This window comes from Leptonychotes weddellii, chromosome 2, assembly GCF_054177405.1.
Source record: "Leptonychotes weddellii isolate Sample4059 chromosome 2, ASM5417740v2, whole genome shotgun sequence".
In the NCBI taxonomy this organism is placed as follows: Eukaryota; Metazoa; Chordata; class Mammalia; order Carnivora; family Phocidae; genus Leptonychotes; species Leptonychotes weddellii.
Window position 1 is genome coordinate 33138527 of NC_138370.1, and position 26763 is coordinate 33165289.

General features: G+C 37.3%; 1 protein-coding gene across 2 annotated transcripts; it reads left to right on the forward strand.

Annotated features, from left to right (window-relative positions):
- On the forward strand, positions 1–26756 carry FNTA (farnesyltransferase, CAAX box, subunit alpha). 2 transcript variants are annotated; one of them, XM_006735351.3, is made up of 9 exons: positions 2–245; positions 3000–3085; positions 11436–11550; positions 16163–16267; positions 18415–18541; positions 20679–20827; positions 24692–24754; positions 25679–25850; positions 26122–26756. In XM_006735351.3, exons 1-9 carry the CDS (start codon positions 46–48, stop codon positions 26242–26244), a joined length of 1140 nt encoding a protein of 379 aa, XP_006735414.2. In that variant the 5' UTR covers positions 2–45; the 3' UTR covers positions 26245–26756. The 2 variants fall into 2 exon arrangements, with proteins under 2 accessions (XP_081665823.1, XP_006735414.2); XM_081809697.1 differs by lacking the exon at positions 16163–16267 and having other exon boundaries at positions 1–245.
- The last annotated feature ends 7 nt before the right edge of the window (positions 26757–26763 follow it).

The window sequence follows — 26763 nt, forward strand, 5'->3', positions numbered from 1 at the left end:
GGGGCCGCCGCTGCCGCCGCCACCTCCGTTGCGGACCGAGGCGAGATGGCGGCCACTGAGGGGGTCGGAGAGGCTGCGCAGGGCAGCGAGTCCGGTCAGCCGGAGCCGCCACCGCCCCAGCCGCACCCTCCGCCGCCCCAGCAGCAGCAGGAAGAAGCTATGGCGGCTGAACCCGGAGAAGCGGTGGCGTCCCCTATGGACGACGGGTTCCTGAGCCTGGACTCGCCCACCTATGTCCTGTACAGGTAACGCCCACAGCAGGGCCGCGGCACCCGAGGCCCTTCCCCCGAAGGCGGGTGCTTCACCCGGCCGGCGGTTCCGGGTCGGCTCTTCTGGCCTCGGCGTGTTCGGCCGAAGTTTCCGCCGCTTCCTTGTCCGGCCCCCCGGGGTGGAGGGGGCGCGCTCGGCGGGGTCCGGGCCCGCTTGGGGCCCTAGCGCTCTTTTCGGGGTTGCTGTTCCTGGGGCCAACGCTGTCACCGAGAGACAGAGGGGAGGCCAGACATCAGAGAGCGTAGAAGCTGCAACACACTGGACAGCACTCTTTCTTAGGCTGTTTAGGTGTGATTGAGGAATTTAAGAAATCTCCCGCTCTCTTTCATGCTCCCACAGCGCTAACCCTGATAATCTAACTGAATACCGAAGGGTTTGGGTGCTGTTTAATAGCCTGGCAGGAAGTAAGATTTAAATATAAATAAGGTCCCGATTAGCTCGCTTTAAAAACAAGGTGTAAGGGCTTCCCGTGGTTTGTTCTGTTAAAATGGAGAGAGCTAGAGTAAGATCTTTAAGGACTGGGACATTTTCATTCAGCATTTTCTTTAAATATTTTAGCGCCTACCATCAGACAGGCACCGAGTTTAAGCTGTAAGACCGAAAAGATACTTGTTCTTAAACTGTAATACATCCCTACATCACCTCGTACATAATACAAGTGGCATATAGTAGGCAGAGTTGGGTACTTTGTAACTTTCTTGCTTTTTCTCCCCAGTCCCACCCCTAGAAGTTCTTTGCTTTCTGGTAATGCCAGTTCCTTACCTCCAGTTGAACTTGCAAAGACAATTGAGAAATCCTTGTATCTTATTTTTCTTTTGTCTTATTTTTTCTTATGTAGTTCTAGGTAAACCCATTCGATAGCTTATTTGCCTTCCTTGATTTTATGAATGAGTGAAAGTCACTATCCAGATTCTGTTACTGGAGTTGTTTTACACATTTAATTTGGCTGTGGTAGCCTCATAATCCTCACACCTCCTCTCTGAATTGTAAAATATTCAGCTGCTTCACTTGGCTATGTCTGATTTTTCAGTGACTAAATGACAGCCTTACCTTTCTCATGCTACTTCCCCAGGCTCTAAGTCTCACACCTCAGGTAATTGTTTCCCTTGTATTTCTTCTGATATAGTGGACACAACTTCAAGATTGTCTGGATGCCACAGAATCTTTGCTGTCAATAGCTGATCAGTATAGAGAACTAAAAGATGGGTGAAAGAAAAATAATATAAAAAGGGTGGCTAAAACAAATTTAGTCATACTGGGCATTTTGCACAGAAATGTCTATAGGCACCTATTGGTGCCACCGTGTTATTTTAGCTTGATAATGAGAAATCGTATTCATTGAATGCTTATTATATACATTTATTATATGCTATATTTATAACATGGTAATGTGTATTTCATATATTGATTATATACTAACAGTATATATGTGTAATATACTTACAATGTGCTTACTATTACACACATTTAACTGCTTAACATATTATCTCACTTAATCCTCCAAACAGCCTTCTGAGGTTGGTTAGTAATATCATCTCCATTTTATAAATGAAGAAACTGAGGCCCAGAGAGATTAAGTAACTTTCTCAAGGTCACACAGCTGATAAATGGTAGAGCCTACGTTCCAGCTCAGACAGTTATTAGATTTCATAACCTGCTCTCTAAAGACCACCTGGACTACCTCTCAGTATAGTAAACTAATAGTGCTTACTTTGATTTTAAAATGTCAGTTCCTAGTAAATTGTTACTCAGTTTTTTAAAATGCTAATTCCAAAAAGTCTTATTAGACCAATGAATTAAATTGATTTCTAATTTAAAACTATTGTGTACTTACTGCAAACATGTTTCTACACTTACATAAAAACTTTAAATTTGAGAACTGTTGATTTATTAACTTATTTTAATGGGCAGATTATTCAATTTATGTTACTTTAAAAGTTTAATATGTTGGGGTGCCCGTGTGGCTCAGTCGGTTAAGTGTCTGCCTTCGGCTCAGGTCATGACCCAGGGTCCTGGGATCGAGCCCCATGTTGGGCTCCCTGCTCATTGGGGAATCTGCTTCTCTCTCTCCCCTGCCTGTGCTCTCTCTCTCTCTCAAATGAATAAATAAAATCTAAAAAAAAGGTTTAATATGTAAAGCAAAACGGCAAAACTTGGTCATGAAAAAAATCCAACCATGATTACATTAAAATATTTATAAGTTACTAATATTAATGGAAGTGTGGTTGTTGCTATTTTTTATTATTATGTTAATCACCATACATTACATCATTAGTTTTTGATGTAGTGTGTTCCATGATTCATTGTTTGCGTATAACACCCAGTGCTCCATGCAGAATGTGCCCTCCTCAATACCCATCACCAGGCTAACCCATCCTCCCACCCTCCTCCCCTCTAGAACCCTCAGTTTGTTTTTCAGAGTCCATTGTCTCTCATGGTTCGTCTCCCCCTCCGATTTCCCCCCCTTCATTTTTCCCTTCCTGCTATCTTCTTCTTCTTCTTTTTTTTTTTTTTTTAACATACAGTGTATTATTTGTTTCAGAGGTACAGGTCTGTGATTCAACAGTCTTACACAGTTCACAGTGCTCACCATAGCATATCCCTCCCCAGTGTCTATCACCCAGCCACCCCATCCCTCCCACCCCCCACCACTATTTTTAAAAACACCAGAGTTCTTTTTCTTCTTATGTGTTTGAATACAATCACTGAAAAAAATATATGTATTTCAGGGACAGAGCAGAATGGGCTGATATAGATCCAGTGCCGCAGAATGATGGCCCCAATCCAGTGGTCCAGATCATTTATAGTGAAAAATGTAAGTTTATTTTTTATTGGGAAAAGGTCTACAAGTCAAACTTTGTAGCAGAGTTGAAATTGACAATTATCTGGTTAGGTAGATGACAGATTTTGATCTAAATGACTTAAGCTAATACTCGTTTTTTAATAATTCATTTTCATGGTTAAAACTTTTATTTTGTCCAAAGAATGGACATATTCTAAGTAATGAATGCTACAGTATAGTATGTAATAGGTACTTGTGATTGTGCTTTTCATTTACTGTTTAATCTGCACACAAGATACAACATAAAGGAGTTACTGTTTTATGTAGAATAAACTTTGGTTGGTGAAACTTGTGCATTTTGAAATATATTTCAGCAATGAAGTGTTAGGCTCAGTTGGAATACATTAACTGATATTAAAATGAGTGGATTATTTTCTTTGACAAAGTATTCTTTCATAATGAATGTGAATGAAAATGCTTTGTAAATTGAAGGTCATGCAAATGTTAGTTGTTCTAAGAAAGTGTACATGAATAAAATGGAATGCTAGCTTTGTATTTATATGTGTGTGTGTATATATTCTGATTTCTGTTGGTTGTGGTGGCCTCATAATCCTCAAACCTCTGTGGTGTGTGTATGTGTGTGTGTTATGTACACATTTCAGTTAAGGCTTTGTTATCCAAGATCATTCCTTTTTTACAAAAAGCGTCTATTGTATTCTTTTGATTATGAAGTAATGCCAAGGAATGTTTGAAAAGGAAGTAGATGGTATGAAGGTTTGACTTATCGAATATAAAAATGTACTACTAAAAATAACTTGTGGAACTGGTGCAGAAATAAATAGATTAATAAGAAATCTAAAAATAGATCAGTATAGATGGGAACTTAATATGTGATAAAAAGGACATCTTATACTTGTATGAAAAGATGGATTAATGAAATTGGTTTTGTAACAGTAGTCTCTGCATTTGGATAGAAGTAAAATTATATCCTTATCTCATGTCTTACGTGAAAATAAATTCCGGATGAATTAAAGTTCTAAAACACAACTGTAAATATACAAGGAACAAGAGAATAATCTCTCTTTCTTTTGGTGAAGAAGGTATTATTAGGCAAGATGTAAAATTCAGAATTAAGGAAAAGATCAGAAGATACAACTGCATTAAAATGCAAAGCTTTCACACTATGAAGAGAGATGATGCGGAGAGATAATTCACTAGAAGAAATGGAAATATCTGTGAAGAGATGTTAACCTCACTAGTGATCAGAGAGATGAAAACCACTTTCAGATTCATTACGTACGTATAACAAAGATGTTGGAGAAACCGATACAATCATAACATTTCTCTTGGTTAAATAATTTAAAAAAGCTTTTTTTGCAGGGTGAAAAAGATTAACATTTAAAATTCTTAATATATCATGATTAGAAACCACAAAGGAAAAAGATGGATAAATATGACCTGTCAATCAAAAACTGATAGATGGGGCACCTGGGTGGCTCAGTTGGTTAAGCGACTGCCTTCGGCTCAGGTCATGGTCCTGGAGTCCCGGGATCGAGTCCCGCATCGGGCTCCCTGCTCGGCAGGGAGTCTGCTTCTCCCTCTGACCCTCCTCCCTCTCATGCTCTCTGTATCTCATTCTCTCTGTCTCAAATAAATAAATAAAATCTTTAAAAAAAAAAAACTGATAGATGAATATATCAAAATTTAAAATCTGTACAAAAGATACCCATGACCAGGTTAAAAGGGAAGCAATAGTATGGGAAAAGATACACCATATGAAACAGGATTGATGTTCAGAACTTTACAAGAAATTCCTACAAAAGGTTAAGGAAATAGGCAAACATGAAAAAATAGACAAAGGGTATATGAGCTGGTAGTTTACAGAAGAGAAAATTCCATTCGCTTTTAAAGGCGGGGGGATGTCCATTATCATTAGGAATGAAAGATATACAAATAAAATGGGAATGTTATTTCCCAACCATGCATTAAATGGTAAAAATTAAAACTATTGTACGATACCAGATCGTAGGGCGTATGAACAGATACATACATTTCAGATGGTAATTTTCATGTTTAGCCATTTGGGGGTTTGGTTTAATCTAGTAAAATTGGAAAATGCTTCTATCGTATAACCTTGAAATACTGCTTCCAGTGATACATTCTGGGTGCACTCTGCCATATGACATCAGAAGACATGTACTAGGAGGTTAAGAACACACACTTCAGAGACAGACCAACTGATTTAAATTCTAACTTCACCATTTTACTAGCTCTATAACCTTGGACAAATTATTTAACCTTTACCTTTATTTCTCCTATGTAAAATGAGGATAATAGTAGTAGCTATAGTTGACCTTTGAATAACATGAGGGTTAGGGGTGCTGACCTCCCTCCTCCCTGCTCAGTTGAAAATCCATGTATAACTTTTGACTCCTCAGAAGTTTAATTACTAATAGCCTACTGTTCCTGGAAGTCTTACTATAATATAAATAGTCAATTAACACATATTTTGTAGTTAAATGAATTATATACTGTATTCTTACAATAAACTATGCTAGAGAAAAAGAAAATGGTATCAAGAAAATCATAAGGAAGGGTGCCTGGCTAGTTCAGTCAGTAGAGCATATGACTCTTAAACTAGGGGTCATGAGTTCAAGCCCCATATGGGGATAGAGTTTAGTTTAAAAAAAAAAGAATCGGGGCACTTGGGTGGCTCAGTTGGTTAAGTGTCTGCCTTCAGCTCGGGTCATGATCCCAGGGTTCTGAGATTGAGTCCTGCATCAGGCTCTCTGCTCAGTGGGGAGCCTGCTTCTCCCTCTCCCTCCCTGCTCCCCCAGCTTGTTCTCTCTCTCTCAAAAAAATTTTTTAAAAAACTCTTAAAAAAGTTCCTAAGAAAAATATGGTGCTATACTGTATTGAAAAAAATCTGCGTATATGTGGACCTGTGCAGTTCAAACCCGTGTCATTCAAGGGCCAGTACTTTATAGAGTGAGTAAATTATATATATAAAATAAAACTGTCTGGCTCAGAGTAAGCACTATATGTATTAACTATTATAATTTGCAGCATTTTTTGAAAAAGCAAAATGTTGGAAGCCACTTACAATATTTATGTTTTGGGAAATGGATAAATAAAACATACATTATCATACAGTTGAATACTAAGTAACCGTTAAGAGGATCTAGATCTTTTATAACATGGACAGACCTCAGAAACAGTGTTGAGTGAAAAAAGCCAAGTACGTTTTAGAAACTTTGAGTATGACAGTGTATCAAATGTGTAATATTTAGTTAAAAGAATATTTTAATATTGAAAACTACAGAAAAAAATCTAATGAATATAAAATTCTATTTATATAACCCCAGATTAATTTATGAGCCTATCAACTTGACATATAAAGCCATAAGGCTGTGTATTCTATTCCCACTTACAGAATTCTGTTCTGAAAAAAAAAATAGCATTCACATGTAAGTTATGCCATGTTCTTTATATGGAATAGTGGAAAAAGAGTGATGTAGATATGTATATGTTGGCATGGAAGAACATACCATTGAGGAGGAGAATGCCAAAATGGAAAGCAGTATGAAAAATATTATACCAATTTCATTAAAAATAAACAACAGGGGTGCCTGGCTGGCTCAGTCAGTGGAGCATGGGACTCTCCATCTCGGGATCATGAGTTCAAGCCCCATGTTGGGCATAAAGATTACTTAATAAAAATAAATAAATAAAAAGTTTAAAAAATAAACAACAAAACTACACACACACAAACACTTAGAAAAATATCTGGTAACAACCATTACCCTTGATAGAAATCCAGTGCACTGGGGAGTGGCATTGGAGTAAGGGAAACTTCATGTACTTTTGTATTGTTTACAGTGTTTGCATGGAATATATATTTCTTTTTAATTAAAAATATTTTTTGAAGTAATAAATGCTCATCTTAGAAAATTTTGAGGATGTTAAAATCAAAAGAAGACTCTTATCATCAAGAAATAGCCACTGTTACCCTCAACAAAGTAGGTTTAGAGGGAACTTACCTCAGTATAATAAAGGCCATATATGAAAAATCCATAGCTTATATCATCCTCAGTGGGGAAAACTGAGAGCTTTCTTCTACCATTAAGAACAAAACAGGGATGTCCACTCTCACCACCTTTATTCATCCTAGGACTGGAAGCCCTAGCCACAGCAATCAGACAAGAAAAAGAAATAAAAAGCATCCAAATCGGCAAGGAAGAAGTAAAACTTTCACTATTTGCAAATGACGTGATACTATATATAGAAAACCTGAAAGACCACCAAAAAACTGCTAAAACTAATAAGTTCAGTAAAGTTGCAGGATACAAAATCAACGTACAGAAATCTGTTGCATTTTTATACATCAGTGATGAAGCAGCAGAAAGAGAAATTAAGGTATAAATCCCATTTACAGTTGCCTCCAAAACAATAACTTACCTAGGAATACACCTAACCGAAGAGGTGAAAGACCTGTACTCTGAAAACTATAAAACACTGATGAAGGGTGCTTGGGTGGCTCAGTCAGTTAAGTGAAAAAAACTACAATGAGATAGCACCTCACACCTGTCAGAATGGCTAAAATCAACAGCACAAGCAACAAGTGTTGGCGAGGATGTGGAGCAAGGGGAACCCTCTGGCACTATTGGTAGGAATGCAAACTGGTGCAGCCACTCTGGAAGACAGCATAGAGGTTCCTCAAAAGGTTGAAAATAGTACTACCCTATGATCTAGCACTTGTACTACTAAGTATTTATAAAAGGAGTACAAAAATACTAATCAAAGGGATATGTGCACCCTGATGCTTATAACAGCATTATCTACAATAGCCAAATTACGGAAGCAGTCCAAGTGCCCATCAACTGATGAGTGGATAAAGAAGATGTGGTATATATACAATGGAATATTACTGAGCAATAAAAATAATGAAATTTGCCATTTGCAACACCTTGGATGGAGCTAGAGAGTGTAATGCTAAGTGAACTAGAGAAAGACAAACACCATATGATTTCACTCATGTGGAATTTAAGAAACAAAACAAATGCACAAAGGGAAAAAGACAAACCAAGAAACTGACTCTTAACTATAGAGAACAACCTGATGGTTACCAGAGGGGAGGTGAGTGGGGGGGAAGGGTGAAATAGGTGAGGGGGAGTAAGAAGTGTGCTTGTGATGAGCATCAGATGATGTATGGAAGTGATGAATCACTATATTTTACACCTGAAACTAATATTAAACTATATGTTAACTGATGAATTTAAGTAAAAACTTTTTTAAAAAAAGAATGTTCTTGATGATGCAGTAAAAGTTACCAGTTTAAAAAGAGAAATAACTACTGTTAATATTTAGCATATAGCCGGGACGCCTGGTGGCTCAGTTGGTTAACCCTCTGCCTTCGGCTCAGGTCATGATCTCAGGGTCCTGGGATCAAGTCCCGCATCGGGCTCCCTGCTCAGGAGGGAGCCTGCTTCTCCCTCTGCCTGCCGCTCCCCCCTGCTTGTGCTCTCTCTCTCTCTCTCTGATAAATAAATAAAATCTTTAAAAAAAAAAAAAAATTGGTATATAGCCTTCCACTGGTCTCATTATGTTTCCCGTCTCCACGAAGTTGGTTTTATGCTACGTATATGTGCAAGTGTATATGTTTTGTATGTGTAGATAGGTGTGTATATAAATGTATATATACATTGTATATAGAAGTAATGTGTTCTAAGCATTTTGTTATAGCTTGAAAAATATTTGGGAGCTTGGTTCTTAGTTTCATTGTTGTTTGCCACTTACATTCTTTCTAAATTTTATTCTGGTATGATTTAAATTCAGCTTTTTAAAGATAGTGTTTAGAAGTAGGTAACCTTTTAATGTCTCAGAATTTGTAAAGAGCTGTAATTGTTCATGTTTTCTGATAACTTCACTTTTGGGGTTATAGTCTAAGGAAACAATATGTGCACGTAATTAAAAAAAATTTTAATGCAAAGTTATTGGAAGATTAAAGCAGTGATTTTTATAAAGCAAAATTGAAAACAATCCACATTGCCAATAGTAACAGAATGGTTAAGCAAACAAGGATATTTTGACGTTTCCATACATCCCTTTTAAAAGTTTTTAAACTGTCAGTAGGTGTAAAATTGTATACTGTAAGAAAAATAGCATAGCATGTCCACATACATTTTTAATTGTGGAAAAAAGTATTGAGGAGTGTTTTAACACATTTTTTTTTCATAGTCTGTCTTGGGGCATAATCTGTTCTCTGCCTTAAACTATACTATGTTATGAGGGCATTTCAGCTGCAGTATCTACTAGTTCATTGTGATTAGTGGCATGGGCTTTGATGTCAGACTAGATTTGGGTTTAACTTTTTTTTTTTTAATTAATTTTAAGCAATCTCTCCACCCAACGTGGGGCTCGAACTCCCAACCCCAACATTAAGAATCACATGCTCTAGGGGTGCCTGGGTGGCTCAGTTGGTTAAGCAACTGCCTTCGGCTCAGGTCATGATCCTGGAGCCCCAGGATCAAGTCCCGCATCGGGCTCCCTGCTCGTCAGGGAGTCTGCTTCTCCCTCTGACTCTCCCCCCTCTCATGCTCTCTCTCTATCTCATTCTCTCTCAAATAAATAAAATCTTAAAAAAAAAGAATCACATGCTCTATTGACTGAGCCAACCGGGCACCCCTAGATTTGGGTTTAACTTCTGTCTGCAAGGAACACTGACCCAGTGTGAACTTGTTGATCTCTCTGAGCCTCAGTTTGTCTTGTGGAAAATGGAATACAACAGGTTAATATTTGCCAAAGTCTAAGTTTCTTCAGTTAAGAGATTGGCAAAGATGGGAAATTTTGATATTGTCAGGATGTGGAAAAAATAGGTTATTCATACATTCTTGGAGGGAGTATATATATTGATGAGATCTTTAATTTGGCAAAACCTGTCAGCATCAACAGTGCACATCACCGTGATGCAGTAATTCTACTTGTAGGAATTTATTCTATAGAGACACTGAATTTGCACATGTGCATACACTGATACTCAGGATAGCATACAGTTTATATTCAGGACAGCAAAAGAATGAAACATTCATTTATAGGGGATGAGTTGGATAAAATTTGAATACCATACAGTGAAATGCTCTGCAGCTATTGAAGAAATGTGGTACACTTTGTAACAGGGAATCCTGTTGAAAATTATGTCTTCTCATCCCTGTTTCTCAGTATATTCATAAATAAGCATATATTTTTAACTAAATGAATAGCATGCTGCTCTGCACCTGACTTTTTTCACTTAACAATCTTAACAATTATTCCATAGCTGTACATACCAGAGCAGTCTCAATACTAACAACTGGGTAGTATGTCATTGTAAGGGTGTGTCATAATGGACTTAGCTCATTCTTTATCATTTGTTTCCAATTTTCATTTCCTTTTTTTTTAAGCCAGTCAAATTTAGCAGTGGGGGGTTGTATACCAACTTTAGTGACACTAATGTTAGTAAGTTCTGATTAACCCATTACCATCAGACCAGCCTTTTAAAAGTTTTTTATGTGACCAAATACTCCAGTAAATTTCTTTGGATGCTTTGGGTACATATGGAAGTATATTTGTAAGAAAACTTCATGGAACTGGAATTGTTGAGTCAATGAGTATGTAAGTTTTGCACTACCTTTAATAATGTGTGAGTGAAAAAAGCAAGGCCCAGAACATAGAGTGTGATGTGATCTCATTTATTTTTTTATCTTTGTGAAGATTTTATTTTAAGTAATCTCTACACCCAACGTGAGGGTTGAACTTAAAACCCCAAGATCAAGAGTTGCATAGTCTACTGACTGAGGCAGCCAGGCCCCCAATGTGATCTCATTTGTGTAAAAAACGGGATGATGTATTTAGAATATATATTTGGAAGGATACAGTAGAATCAGTTAACAGTGGTTGCTTCTTTGGAGAAAGACTAGGAATTTAGTTGAATGGAAATTTAGTGTGAACCTTTTTGTATGGTTTGAATTTTCTACCATTGTGTACATTGCTTTTTTAGTTATGAAACTGATCAGAATACAATGTGGGAAAACCAGGTAAGTGAATATATTTGAATATATGCACTCTTAATTTTACTTTAATGCCTGACGTCTTTCAGAGATTTGGAGTCTGGCACTAGCCCCCTGTACATACATGAGCGGGAAGCATAGTTACACAGATGTAATGGCTGTGACACTAAAGCATTCTCAGGGTGGCATTCCCACAGTCATTTGACTTTCTTTTGTTTACTGTTATAAATGATATAAATTCAGTATTTTTCCTTGTAAGATATAACAGCATTTTGTATTATAGTGCTGAGTTTAAACAAGGAAGATAGTCCTAATGCAGTTGTATGCTCTGTCCCCAGTTAGAGATGTTTATGATTATTTCCGGGCTGTCCTGCAGCGTGATGAAAGAAGTGAACGAGCTTTTAAACTAACCAGGGATGCTATTGAGTTAAATGCAGCCAATTATACAGTGTGGTAAGTACTACTCATTAATAGTCCCCATTTAAATGTCTCATGTTTTAGTTCAGATGGCTCTTTTTCATAACTAAACTTTGTTATCATAATTCACACTATGAGTTTAAAAGTCAGAGACTGAATGAAAAATGGCATCCTCTGTCCCCTTTCTTTTCTCTACCAGTGTCCCCTCCCCATAGGTAAGAACTCTTTGCTATTTTTTCTTAAGTTAACCTATATATTCTAAATATGCTGACCCACATTTTATAGTATTTCAGAGTACATTCCTTTTAACAGATTGCCTTTTTTTGTTGTTTAGTTTCGTTTTCTTTGTGCCAGTAAGTAATTTGTCTCCCGGGCTCTCTGATATGTGTAAAATGTGTCATTACTGCTGAACACAACAGGTAATCCTTCAGCTCCTTTTTTTTCTTCTTCACCAGTGTGGGCACTGCACATCTAATCTCAAACTCTTTCATGCGTTCGATCCCCTATCTCCAGACCTGACCTGTGTCTCTTTCTTGATTTATTCTCTCATTTTATCGACCACATCCTTGAGTAGAAGAGAACTTATAAAAGGATGTGTGGGAAATCATTTGTGAGATTTGATATATTGAAAAGTTTCTTTAGTCTCTTCTCAACTTTATTAGTAGAATTCTATATTAGAAATTGTTTTCCTTCAGAATTCTAAAACTGGTTTTCTATTTCCTTTAGCTTCTGTTGAGAACACTCCGTTATTTCGTTTAAACCTTTTTAGTAGGTCCAGAGAATTTTTTTATGTTCGATAATTCCTTTTCTCTTTGCCTGTTTTTTCTCTTTCTGGAATGCTTTTTTTTAGTCGTATGTGGTATGTTTTTGATTGCTTTTTTTAATTTTCATTTCTTTGTCTTTTCATTTACGTTTGAAATATTTCCTCAACTTTATCTTCTGATTTCTATCTGCACTCAAAAATTTCTAATTTCCAGTGGCGCCTGGGTGGCTCAGTCATTAAGCACCTGCCTTCGGCTCAGGTCATGATCCCAGAGTCCTAGGATCGAGCCCTGCATCAGGCTCTCTGCTCCGCGGGAAGTCTGCTTCTCCCTCTCCCACTCCCCCTGCTTGTGTTCCCTCTCTTGCTGTATCTCTCTCTGTCAGATAAATAAATATAATCTTTTTTAAAAAATTACTAATTTCCAAAGCTCTTTATTATTTTCTGAATTTTTTTTTAATAGCATCTTTTATTTCATAGATGTGTGATATATTTTCATTTCTCTGTGTGTTTGTTTTGGTTTCTTTCTTTCATGTAAGTATTTTTCTCACATCCTTGACTCTCCTTTCAAACTCTCAAGAGGTAGGAAAAGTCCTGATTGGAAGCTGTGTATGTGGCAGGACTTGTCAGCTGGTGGGCTTAACTGTGAGGTTAGTGAGTGGAGATGTGGCTGTTTTGTGCGAAATCTTCACATGTCAGCAATTCTAGATCTTTTCTTGTGGTTGGTTTGTTTCTCCAAAGAAGAGTTGTCTGATTATTGCCTGAGGAGTATGTGTTTGGCTGCCACAGTTAGGGGGGTCAGGCAGGGGAAGATTGGTTGGGGTGGGGGTTCTCAGCTGTTTAGTATATCAGTGTTTTAAATTTCCCAGTTTCTAGTCTTTTTCCTTGCCCTGTATTTCTCTTGTGTCTGGTATTCCTTTCTGCTTCAGATTTTTCCAGAGAATAAAGCCACTTGTGTCTTGCCAGGTTTTTAGAAAGAACCACAGTTATCCTTCTGTGTGTCTCCTTTACTTTCACACAAAACACTTCACTTCTGACATTTCTGATCACCAAATGGCTGTGGGCTTTTCCCCTACCAAGCAGTTCTCTCTGATACTAGCTGTGTGTCCTGCAATTTAACTCAGTTCTGACATTGTCTAACTACCTGACTTTGAGATAACGTCAGATCCCACTGGTTAAAGGCTCAGTCCCACAAGACTGCCCCCTATTTCAGAGGCTAATCGCAAATCAGTTGTCACCTATGCTTCTAACCAATGGGCTATAAATCAGAGGTTCCCATGACCCCTTTCTAGGGTTCAGTTAATTTGCTAGAGTGTTTGTTTACCAGTTTATTAAAGGATGTGATAAAAGGATACAGATGAACAGCCAGATGAAGAGATATATAGGGCAAAGTCTGGGAGGGTCCCAAGCTCAGGATCTTTTGTTTTCATGGAGGATATGTCCTCTCCCAGAACATGGATAGGTTCACCCATCTAGAAACTCCAACCCTCCTAGTATTAGGATGCTTTGGAAGTTCCCTCATGTAGGCATGATCAGTTATTAACTCTCTTTCTAGCCTCTCTCTTATCTAGGCAGCTGAAGGTAGAACTGATAATTCCAAGCTTCTGATCAAGGTTTGGTCTTCCTGGTGACCAGGAGCCACCTAAGGAGCCCACCTAGAGTTGCCTCAATAGAATGCTTCTAATGCTCTTTTTTTTTTAAAGATTTTATTTATATATTTGAGAGAGAGAGCGCGAGCACACGAGCGGGGTGAGGGGCAGAGGGAGAGAGAGAAGCAGATTCTCTGCTGAGCAGGGAGCCCGAGGCGGGTCTCGATCCCAGAACCCTGAGATCATGACCTGAGCTGAAGGCAGACACTTAACCGACTGAGCCGTCCAGGTGCCCTGCTTCTAGTGCTCTTATCACTTAGGAATTTCTAACTGCTCCAGGAGCTCTGTGCCAGGAACCAGGGGCAGAGACCTATATATATTTTTTCTGTTATCTCACACCAGGCCAGTGATGCCGTCACCTCTCTGCTTAAGGTTGGGGGAGGGATCTTGGCTGTTAAGAGCTCTTTCTAGATTTTATACGGTTTTGTGTTGTTTTTTTTTTTTTAAAGATTTTATTTATTTATTTGACAGACAGAGACATAGCGAGAGCAGGAACACAAGCAGGGGGAGCGGGAGAGGGAGAAGCAGGCTTCCTGCCAAGCAGGGAGCCCGACGTGGGACTCGATCCCAGGACCCTGGGATCATGACCTGAGCCGAAGGCAGATGCTTAACGACTGAGCCACCCAGGCGCCCCGGTTTTGTTTTTTTTTTTAAAGATTTTATTTATTTATTTGACAGAGAGATAGAGAGAGAGCACAAGTAGGCAGAGAGGCAGGCAGAGGGAGAGGGAGAAGCAGACTCTCCACTGAGCAGGGAGCCCGACATGGGGCTTGATCACAGGACCCTGGGATCATGACCTGAGCCAAAGGCAGCCGCTTAACAACTGAGCCACCCAGGCGCCCCTAGATTTTATACTGTTTTTAACCCCATACTTGATTCCCAATTTTGAGGATACCTGACACCTGATCTCTGAACCTTTCTTCCTCTGTTGACAGGTTTTTAGCACTTTGTTTTTTAAAGTCAGGTAAACTTTTCTGTCAGCTTACCATTTTCCGTAATTTTGTTGACCTCTTCCAAATGCTGTGATATCCCTTTGTTCCTAATTCTCTTTGTCTTTGTGGTTTATACTGTTATTTATTCCCTTACTATCATTTTTGTGGGGTTTTATTAGGGTGTCAGGATAAACATTCATTTAATCTACCATGTTTCACTGGAATTCTTAGTATGATATTCCATCATTTTATATCTCTGATATGCACTTTCTTATCCTTTAAGAAATTCCTGACCGGGGGGCCTGGGTGGCTCAGTCGGTTGGGCGACTGCCTTCGGCTCAGGTCATGATCCCAGGGTCCTGGGATCGAGCCCCACATCGGGCTCTCTGCTCCGCAGGAAGCCTGCTTCTCCCTCTCCCACTCCACTTACTTGTATTCCCTCTCTCGCTGTGTCTCTCTCTGTCAAATAAATAAAATCTTTAAAAAAAAAAAAAAGAAGAAATTCCTGACCATACATAACACAAAGTAACTTAGAATGTATTTTAAAATTTCCTAAGTTTATTTGCTGTTTTTTTAAAGGCAGTATACTGGATAACATTACTCATGTAAACCAAGCTGCTTGTTTATGGCCATGCTTTATGAAGCCTAGTTTTCCTTAAACTAATAAAATAGAGAAATACTGTTATCTGTCCTATTTAGCATTATACTTTTAAAGCAGCTGTTTGTCTTTTATTATGCATTGAGTTGGAAATTTTGAAGTAAAAATAGACCAGAACTAATAATCATGTTTTTAGAGAAAAGGTTTTTTTAATGATTTGATTCTGCCTATGAAGAAATTAAGAGAAACTTGTTTCATATATAAATAGCATATTTGTGGTGGCTCTGAAAACAAAATATTTGATAATATTTGTAATGGAATTAATTTATTATTTGAATTATATATCTGAACGAACAAGCTGTACCATATAGGGAAATATTATAGGGAAAGAGATGTCTTTGATTCTCCTGTAATAGAACACTCGTAACCAGAGTGTTACCTAAAAATAATCATTAGTTGGTTGTGTTTTTCTCCTCTCTCAACATTTGTTGCCTTTCACTATTTTTACTTCAAAATGCTTGATTCTTCCAGTCACCAGATAGTTGTATGAGTTTGGAAAACCAAACGCAGTTACATTGCTAAATTATTGGTTATATAGAATGTCTACCAAAAAAAGAAGTGTGTCTAACTATGTTGTTTTACCTTCATCAGATACTGTGGCTAGGCAGTTTATGTAGAGTAATGAAACAATGCTTGGTGTTTGCTATAGGCATTTTCGGAGAGTTCTCTTAAAGTCACTTCAAAAGGATCTACATGAGGAAATGAACTACATCACTGCAATAATTGAGGAACAGCCCAAAAACTATCAAGTTTGGTAAGATGAAAATAGGAAGGAAATACGTCATTATGTTAATATTACCTGCCCAGTAGGTGATGAGATTACAGGGAATTGTTTGGTTTTTTAATAATTTTAGTACTTTGCATTGGAGCTAATGTTACCTGTCTCATAGGGTTGTTAGGATTAAATGAGATTTTTTTTTTTTAAGGGAGAGGAGAGAAGGGTGGGGGAGCAGAGGGAGAGAAAGAGAATCTTAAGCAATCTCCACATTCAGCAAGGAGCCCCTCGATTTCACAACCCTGAGATCATGACCTGAGCTGAAATCAAGAGTTGGATGTTTAACCAGTTGAGCCACCCAGGTGCTCCTAAATGAGATGATTTTATGTTTAGTGCTTAAAGTGGTGCCTAACCTCAAGTTAACACTCAAATATGTGTACTGCTATTATTATTTAAAAATTGACATTAGCATATAATACTGTTGGAAAAGTTTTGAGTAAAGAATCTGAAAAAATGTTTTCTATCCAGTGTGTTAAAAAATGACTTTCTGGTATTTCATCTTTCATTCGTTTATTCAAAATTTTTTTATTGATGGCGGGGATACAAAGATGAACCACACAGTCTAACAGGGAAAGCACATAATAAAGCCAGTTATCTTACAGTGCAGTTTGAAAACCACAATGGTGCAGAGTGTTTTACAGAGTATATTTGTTCTAGAAGCTAAGCCCTAAGTTAGCATAGACAAAACTATAGGGATTATTATGGGTGAGTTGAACAGAACACAGTGGAGGAAAAAAAGAGGCGTTATGGAGCAGGAGGACAGAGAACAAATAGGAAAGAAATAGAGTTTGAACAGCACCCGGCATATAGTGAGCACCCCTTGAATGGAAGCTACTGTGGTTGCTGTTATTTTAGAGACGGAGGAGGAGGTACTGCTGGTGGTAGAGGTGAGGGTCAGCTTGACATGCGGAAGGACCTAATTCTCAAGTTTTTCCTAAATTACAGAATTTACCAGGAACCTAGAAAAGTAAATTATTACTAGTGTTCACTAACTTGGGAGATTTCTGAAATAAATTTAGAAGCCTTTCCCACTAGGATATTCCTCTTAGTAGTATCTTGCCTTCTTAATATTCTGTAAGATGAATTTTTAAATTTTCCATTCATTCATTCATTAAGCATTGAATCTTTCCCCTTTTCCCATCACTCCTACTCGCTTTTAGTATATTGAATATTAATGATTTTGTTTAAAAACAGCTTTTTTGAGGTATAACTCACATATTATACTATTTACCTATTTATTTATTTATTTTTAAAGTAAGCTCTGCACCCAGTGTGGGGCTTAAACTCATGACCCCAAGTTCAAGAGTCCCATGATCTACCAACTGAGCCAGCCAGGCACCCCTACTATTTACCCATTTTTAAAATTTAAATTCAATTAGCCAACATATAGTACATCATTAGTCTATTTACCCATTTAAAATGTATAGTCAGTGGTGTTAGTGTATTTACAAAATACGTACAACCATCACTACAGTGACTTTTAAAACATTTTCACTAATAGATTTTTATAAATATTTCAGCTAAGAAAAATTATAAAAATAGAACCCAACAGAAAACTCTTAGAAGCATTTTCCTAGTACAGAAACAACTCTTGAGAAACTTGGAACTTGTCATAGCTACTTGCCAGAGTAGAAGCAAATTCAGTTCTGCCCACAAATTGATGGAATGAGCAGTTGCTTGTATGTGATGCTGTGGACTTAAGAAAAATTAAAAGCCTATTTATAACCAGAGGAGCTTCTGTACTTGATTAAATAGTATCACATTTCCTGTAGTCTGATTATGCCATCTGGCAATGTTTCAAAATTCTTTGACAGGATTTTGTGGTTGTCAAAAGATTACTTCCAGATTTAGATTGAAATAAACCTTCTTTAAACCCTAAGTAAGTATCTGATTTCATTTTACACACAAATCATTGTTTTATGTTTCTCAACTCTTCTTAGTGTTCTGGAATTTTTCCCTCTGAGTGTTTCTTCTTTGTTACCTTTTCTCTCCAGTATAATCTTGAGAATTAGAGGTGAATTTCTGTCTTTTGAGTGTTCCTCGACATCACATAGTACAACACACGCAGTTGATACTTCAGTTCTTGGATACATTAACACAAAACTTTTTTCTTCTCCCTGCTTTAGGCATCATAGGCGAGTATTAGTGGAATGGCTAAAAGATCCATCTCAGGAGCTTGAATTTATTGCTGATATTCTTAATCAGGATGCAAAGAATTATCATGCCTGGCAACATCGACAGTGGGTTATTCAGGTATTGCCTTTCTTGTTAAAATGTTTTTCAGATTGTTTTAACTGAATTAAATAATTAAAATTACTGTTAAATTGTAAGTATACTCTTGAACAAAAACACATAAAGATCACACAAAATATAATGACTAAGAATTATTAAGATACTTAATTAAAACCTGACATCCTTCATGCTGATTAATCTTTTAATCTCTCAAGATCTGTTGTAAGTAGTTTCATATTAAAGAAGAATAGTAACTTTTGTATTTTTTAAATTGAATTTGCATCACATCTTATATTTATTAGCAAATTGAATAGAAAAGGTAGTTGTAATTTTCTGATACAGCTGTGTTATTTTAATTAACAAGGGCATGGCACCTACAGGGGTTTTTTACATACATAAACTTTGGAATATGATTTTATAGTAATAGATAGTATTTTATTTCTGCCCACTTGTTAGAATTTTATGCTAAACCCTGAATAGAAGAGAAGAGTTGTTCAGGGTTTAGCATAAAATTCTAACTCCCACTCTGGGCATTTATTTATTCCAGCAAACAATACTAGTGTTGTTTCCTGTGAATTTTTTCCAGTGATTGCTACTTTGTGCACTATTCATTATACAAGAGCAGTTAACAAAATTTTTTTTTTTTTTTAAAGATTTTATTTATTTATTTGACAGAGAGACACAGCGAGAGAGGAAACACAAGCAGGGGAGTGGGAGAGGGAGGAGCAGGGAGCCCGATGTAGGGCTCGATCCCAGGACCCTGGAATCATGACCTGAGCCAAAGGCAGACGCTTAATGACTGAGCCACCCAGGCGCCCCAACAAAATTTTTTTTTACTTAAAAATGTAAGCTTTTCTAAATTTGATTAAAGGGATACATTTTCTAAAGATATTTGGTATTTTTGTTTTTTATATGAAATTCTACCCTTTTGCCATTATCAGATAAGAAATATAACTCCAGGGGTGCCTGGGTGACTCAGTCATTAGGCATCTGCCTTTGGCTCAGGTCATGATCCCAGGGTCCTGGGATCAGGCCCCGTGTTGGGCTCCCTGCTTGGTGGGAAGCCTGCTTCTCCCTCTCCCATTCCCCCTGCTTGTGTTTCCTCTCGCTGTGTCTCTCTCTGTCAAATAAATAAATAAAATCTTAAAAAAAAAAAAAAAGAAATATAACTCCATTAGCTTTTTCATAATTAACATCCCCAACTTTTGCTGCATTTGTTAAGTTTTGACTTTTCATTCCTTTTTTAAATTGTCTTAATTGGTTTTCTCCTGCCCATAATTTTTTTTACTAAAACAGCTTTATAACGTAAAGATTTGTATCTAAATATAGTTGTGTATATTTCTCCACATGTATTTTAATGTAATTTTATCATATGTGCATTTTTAATACTTCTATTTTACTTAATATTATGTATTCATATCAAATCCATCCTATTAATATACTATACTATATTTAATCATTTTCTGAGTTTGGTTTTTTCCCCCTCTAAATTTTCACCTTAATGCATAAGCATTTAGTTACATATACCTTTTTTGCCTGTGATTTAGTCCCCAAGAGAATACTTCTTGGGTCTGTTTAAGGAGTATAAACATGTCTCTTGGTATATAAATTGTTCTCAAGAAGATACTACCAAATCACAGGCCACTTTGCTCTCTCTTCCTTATTTTTCTCTTTCTTTGTGACCATTCCCTTGTCTTTGATGACTTTTCTTTCCCCTTCCACTTCCTCGACCTGCAAATATCATTTTCCTCCAAATATGTGATGAGTCCCACATCTTCACTAGCTTCACTAGCTTTGCTGAAATTTCATTTATTTTTATTTATTTTTTTAAGATTTTGTTTATTTGACAGCGAGAGAGCATAAGCAGGGGGAGCAGCAGAGGGGAAGGGAGAAGCAGGCTCCTCACTGAGCAGGGAGCCCGATGCAGGGCTCGATCCCAGGACCCTGGGATCATGACCTGAGCTGAAGGCAGACATTTGACCAACTGAGCCACCCAGGTGCCCCTATTTATTTTTATTTTTTTTATTAATAATGGGACATTTCTACGCGCCCCCGGCTAGCTCGCTCAGTGGAGCATGTGACTCTTGATCTTGGGGTTGTTCTTAAAAAACAAAAGTAATGGGACATTTCTAATTGGATATTTTTTCTTTTCTCTTAGGAATTTAAACTTTGGGATAATGAGCTGCAGTATGTAGACCAACTTCTTAAAGAGGATGTGAGAAATAACTCTGTCTGGAACCAAAGATACTTCGTAATTTCTAACACCACTGGCTACAATGATCGTGCTATATTGGAGAGAGAAGTCCAGTTAGTAATCTCCTTCACTTGTTCACTCATTTTTTTTTTTTTTTAAGATTTTATTTATTTGTCAGAGAGAGAGAGAGCGCACAAGCAGGAGGAGTGGCAGTGAGAGGGAGAAGCAGACTCCCTGCTGAGTGGGGAGCCCGATATAGGACTTGATCCCAGGACCCTGAGATCATGACCTGAGCTGAAGGCAGCTGCTTAACCAACTGACCCACCCAGGCGTCCCTCATTAAAAGAGTATTTGTGTGCCTATCATGTCTCAGGCATCGGGGATCCAGCAAAGATCAAGACTGCCCCTGATCCTTCCCTCATTGAACTAATAGGACAGAATACTTAGATGAAAACCTTAAGGACAAATTTATAGCTACTATAGTATACCTCTACACTGTAGTGTCTTAAGTTTCTTGAAATATTGTTGCTATCACAGATTGAGAAGAAATCAGATTACATAGTATCTAGGAAGCTTTATTTTTAAAACTATCTCATTAAATTCTGGTGTCCTTTAGATAATAGTCCTCAGGAGCCCTGTTACTCTACTGTGCAGGGTTTGGAGCAGGACGTCTTTGTTGTAGGAGGCTGTCTTGTACATTATAGGATGTGGAGTGGCATTCCTAGCCTTTACACCCTATATATCAGCAGTAACCCACTCTCCCCCCATGTTGTGACAAACAAAATGTCCCCAGACATGGCCAAATGTCCACTGTGGGTTAAAACCATCCCTAGTTGAAAACTACTGCTTTAGCATACAAAAAGCTATTATAAGCGCTAGAATTTTTTGAATTGGAATGAATACTAATATCCATAAACATTAATAGTCACCTCTTTTCTGACTTTGTCTCTTCTGTCTCAGTGTCTGTTTTAAATTTGAATATTATTTATTGTTTTTATAGCCTGATGAGAACATACTCATAATTTTTTTTTCATACTCATAATTTTAATCATAAAAGTTGTCTTAAGGGCTCCTGGCTGGCTCAGTCAGTAGAGCATGTGACTCTTGATCTCAGGGTCGTGAGTTTTAAGCCCCATGTTGGGCCTAGAGCTTACTTAAAAAAATTTAAAAATAAAAAAATAAAAGTTGTTTTAACAGCTCCTGGGAAGAGCTGATGTTTATGACCATCTGCCTTCATCTCCCTTCTTATTACTTCTGTTTGGGTCAGGGCAGCTAGCTTTTCTCTGTTCTTTATAGGGTTCTGGTGATTTAAATTAAAAGGAAAAGAGGTCTGTCATCCAGTGTCCTGCATTAACTGTCTGCTGTAGGCTTCTTTCTGGAGCATACACATTCCCCTCAAGCATGTCTCATGTTTTCTTTTTACTGTTCGACTCTTCAAAGCTACGCTGTCTAATATGGTAGTCACTAGCCACATATGGCTACTTAAGTTCAAATTAATTAAAATCACATAATTCCGTTCCTCAGTTATATGAATTACTTCTCAGGGGTTCCGTACCCACATGTGGCTAATGACTACTATATTGGGCAGCACAGATACAGAACATTTTCATCATCATAGCAAGTTCTGTTGAATAATATTGATCTGAGGGGTAACAGTGAACTTACTGAAATAATTTTATTACTCTCAAACCTAAATACTGGGGCTTGAGTAGAGAAAATTCAGACTCATCATCCAGCCCTCTATATAGTACTTTTTTTTATTTTAGAGTTGGTATTCTGTTACGAAAATTAGGACAAAAGCACTCTGAAGGACAGTAAAGTGTCATCCTTTAGAGATTTCAATAGCTTTCTTGCTAAAAGGTAGACTGCTTCAGGTTATTCTTCCTTGAATTAACCCAGTTAATAATTAGGGATTTCAAATACTACATATTCCTTATTTACTATAGCATACTTCATTAGGTTAGGTGTAATAAGATACTTGAAAGTTGAGTATGAAGAGTGAAAAATGGAAACGTCTCACAGTTTTCAAAGGCAGATCACTGGTTTTTTATTACCAAATAGAAACAATCAGTCAGGAATCTGAGACTTTTCCACAGGCACCTGGCTGGCTCAGTTGGTAGAGCATGCAACTCGTGATCTCGGGGTTGTGAGTTTGAGCCCTACATTGGATATAGAGATTACTTAAAAAGGCCACCCAGGGGCCTCAACAATTACCATTTATTAAGCATTTACTACATGCCAGGAATTCTTATTTAATTTTCATAACAACACTGTGGGATACTTGATAAGGAACTTGAGGTTCAGAGTAGTTCTATAGTGTGCCTAAGAGCACACAGATAATAATTGATGGGGCTAAGATTAGAATCTAAGCAGTCTGGGGCACCCAGCCAGTTCAGTGGGTAGAGCATGCAGCTCTTGATCTTGGGGTCGTGAGTCCGAGGAGTTGTGAGTTCAAGTCCTGTGTTGGGTATAGAGATTACTTAAAAAAAACAAAAACAGCACCAACAAAAAAACAAAGAAGCTAGGCACTCTGACCTCAAAGTGCATGTTTTAACCATTAAAATAGATCATGCTTTAGTGCATAGGTATATGAATAAAATTCTTTAGGTATTGCAAAATGAAGTAATCTTCTACAATGCCTAGTGAAAACATGCAGGGACATGGTTTGAAAAATAACTGGAAATACTAGTTTATGTAAAATTAGTTGGAAAAAACTTTTTCATAGTGCTGGATGAGTTTATTGTTCTAGTATTCCCCCCTTACCTGCAGTCTTGCCTTCTGCAGTTTCAGTTACTCATGGCAGCTTTAGTCCAGAAGCATATGATCCTCCTGAGGACACATGTGTGGTGAGACAGTAGGTAGTATAGCCTAATGCTACATCACAATGCCTGTCATTGACCTCACTTCAACTTATCATGTAGGCATTGTCTTAAATCATCACAAGAAGGGTGAGTACAGTCTAATAAGGTATTTTGAGAGAGACTACATTCATATAACTTTTATTACAATGAGTATATTATGATCTGTTTATTAATTGTTAATCTTAGTGTGCCTATAAAGTAAGCTTTATCATAGGTATGGATGTATAGGAGAAAACATGGTATATATAGGATTTGATACTCTGGTTTCAGGCATCTACTGGGCGTTTGGGAACCCATCCTGTGGAGAAAGGTGGACTACTGTACTCTCTGGGAAAAAAAAATGCCATCATAACAGTAATGAAACAATAAATAAAAATAAATAAAACAGCAATAAAACCAAGATTAGTAAATTTTAGTCAGTGAGTGACTTACTCGTTTGAACAAGTATGTAGTGAAGCTAAATTCTGTCACTCCCTTGGAATTTGTTGTAATTGGATCTAAATTGTACTTAATAATCTGGTTAAAGGGAAAAGAAAGGGAGTGTCCATTTTGACTGGTAATCACATCATAGTTAACTAGTAATCTTGTTTCAGAATATAAGAAATATACATTTGTGTTGATTTCTCATTTTTATTCTTTGACTATAAAATTTCCATGCTATTTTTATTACAGCTCCTAAGATTATGTAGTTCTCCTTTTTGAATGATTTAAATTGGGCATAAGTAGATCTTAGACTTTTTCTCAAGATTGCTTTACCAATAAAAGGAAAAAACCTCCTGTTTTAGCTGACATTTTCTTCAAAGGGAAAGCCTAAATTAAAGGAAATCCTCCACATCAGTTCATTTTCCTGTTGTGAATTGAGCCTTCATATTAGTTAGGTATCCTTTCCCAGAATTGGTTACAAATTTACAGGAGGGAGGAACTATGTAACTATGAATTGAAAACTGCTGACTTGAAGAATTCTCTCTAATTTAGATATGACCTAGACCTAGTCATAGCCCACTAAGATAAATGAAAGCACATATCCAAGCTGTGCCACAATCTTATTAAAACTGTTTCTAACTATTGCACTGCTCTTAAAATTACACATATTTCTTTGTGGTCTTTTTCTTATAGGTACACTCTAGAAATGATCAAACTAGTACCGCATAATGAGAGTGCATGGAACTATTTGAAAGGGTAAGAGGTTGTTTTGGATTGTTTTATATAAAAACCACCTGCTAATATGATGTATCATGGAATATATTCCATTAATCAGATTCCAAAAGGATACTAAAGAATTACCCATTTTTCTGGATCTAAGAGAAGTATACCAGTGTTAGATGGTGACACCCAAGAACAGTGCCTTCTAGCCTTCTCTTCAGCCCCCAAGCACATACCAGCACAGTTTTTGGAATAGTCCATGACTAAACAGTAATAGAGTTATAGTTGTATTTATGAATCCTATAGTCTTTATCTCAAAGAATGGGATATACACACTTAGTTTCTGTTTAGCCCAGGAACATAGTAAAGACAAAGCAAACTATTTACAAGCAGATTGCACAGATGCATAGCCAACCTTTCTCTTTTCATTTCTAGAGATCTCCTGTTACAAGTCTCATTCCTTAAATTGACAAGGTTTCACTTGCCTGGTTACTGATACAACCAGGCTCCTTTTCGAGCTTAGAGGTCTCCCTGGAGACTAGGCCCAAAGAACATAAAGTATGGAGCCCAGTCACATTTGGAGATATATCCAGGGTTGGGGCCTATAACATCTGGAGAGCTAAAAGAATAAGGAGCCATCTCAAGAAGAAATAGAAACTTCTCTCTTGTTTTCTTCCTTACTTTTTTAATTTTAAGAAGATGGTGTATTTTCTGATTTAATTGTGTGTGTGTTGCAGTTTGAGTTATAAATGATCACTTTTAAGTTTCATTATTCTTTTTAACTAATTATACTCAGCTCATAATTATCTAATAATAAAACTCACACATAATTTAAAATTTTCATTTAGTTTTTCATTCATTCAAAATAAGTCTCCTCTCTTGTTCGTGTTACAGAGGTCATTTTCTTATGATCTTTTTATTATTTTTGTTCTTCTCAAAATTGAGAATAATTTTTTTTAGGATTTTACAGGATCGTGGTCTTTCCAAATATCCAAATCTGTTAAATCAGTTACTTGATTTACAACCAAGTCACAGTTCCCCCTACCTAATTGCCTTTCTCGTGGATATCTATGAAGACATGCTAGAAAACCAATGTGACAACAAGGAGGACATTCTTAATAAAGCATTAGAGGTAAGTCAGTAGAACTCTGTTCTTGGTGTCTCAGAATTTGGTCTGTCCAATGCCACTATATTCATACCCTTTTCAGCATGTTCACTCGAGTTCAGTGCAGGACTATTTCCACTGTTCAGGGCAAAACCCACATCACTAGTGAACACAGTGTATGATTATAATGATGTATCTCATTTGAACATGTTCTGAATTTAACTGTTGGCTCAAAAGCATTTGCCCTAGAGATTGATTTACACATTATCTTTAAAGAATTTTTGTTTTTCATTTTCAGTTGTGTGAAATTCTAGCTAAAGAAAAGGACACTATAAGAAAGGAATATTGGAGATACATTGGAAGATCCCTTCAAAGCAAACACAGCACAGAGGGTGACCCACCAACAAATGTACAGCAATAACACCATCTGGAAGAACTCGATGGAATGCTTTTATTTTTTTAAGAGACTCTAATGCAGGAGTTTAAAACTAAAGCGGTCCTTCCCTTTGCCTGTGGTGTAAAACGTGCATTGCACAGGTACTGCTTTTTAACAAGAACTAAGTGTGATGCTCCTTCGGTGCTGCTGCTATTCAGACTAGTAATTTGATTCTTTTAAAGCAAAGTAATTTGGGGGGAGGGCGAAGAAACAAAGTCCCACGAAGGAGCTTTTGTAGACTTATCAACATTTACTCTAATCCCTTAGCATCAGCTCCTCCCTAAAGGGAATATGTGTCAGGATTTGCAGCATTAATGAACGCTGGTAACTTGTATGTAATGGGTATAAGGTAACTTAAATTTGGGTCCAGGAAGCAGGGAATGCAGTGTTACATTAGAGCTGCTCTGCCACACTCACAGTATCTTGCTATCACTGTAACCAACTAATGCCAAAAGAATGGTTTTGTAATAAAATTATAGATGTATCCTAAAACTTGACATAGTA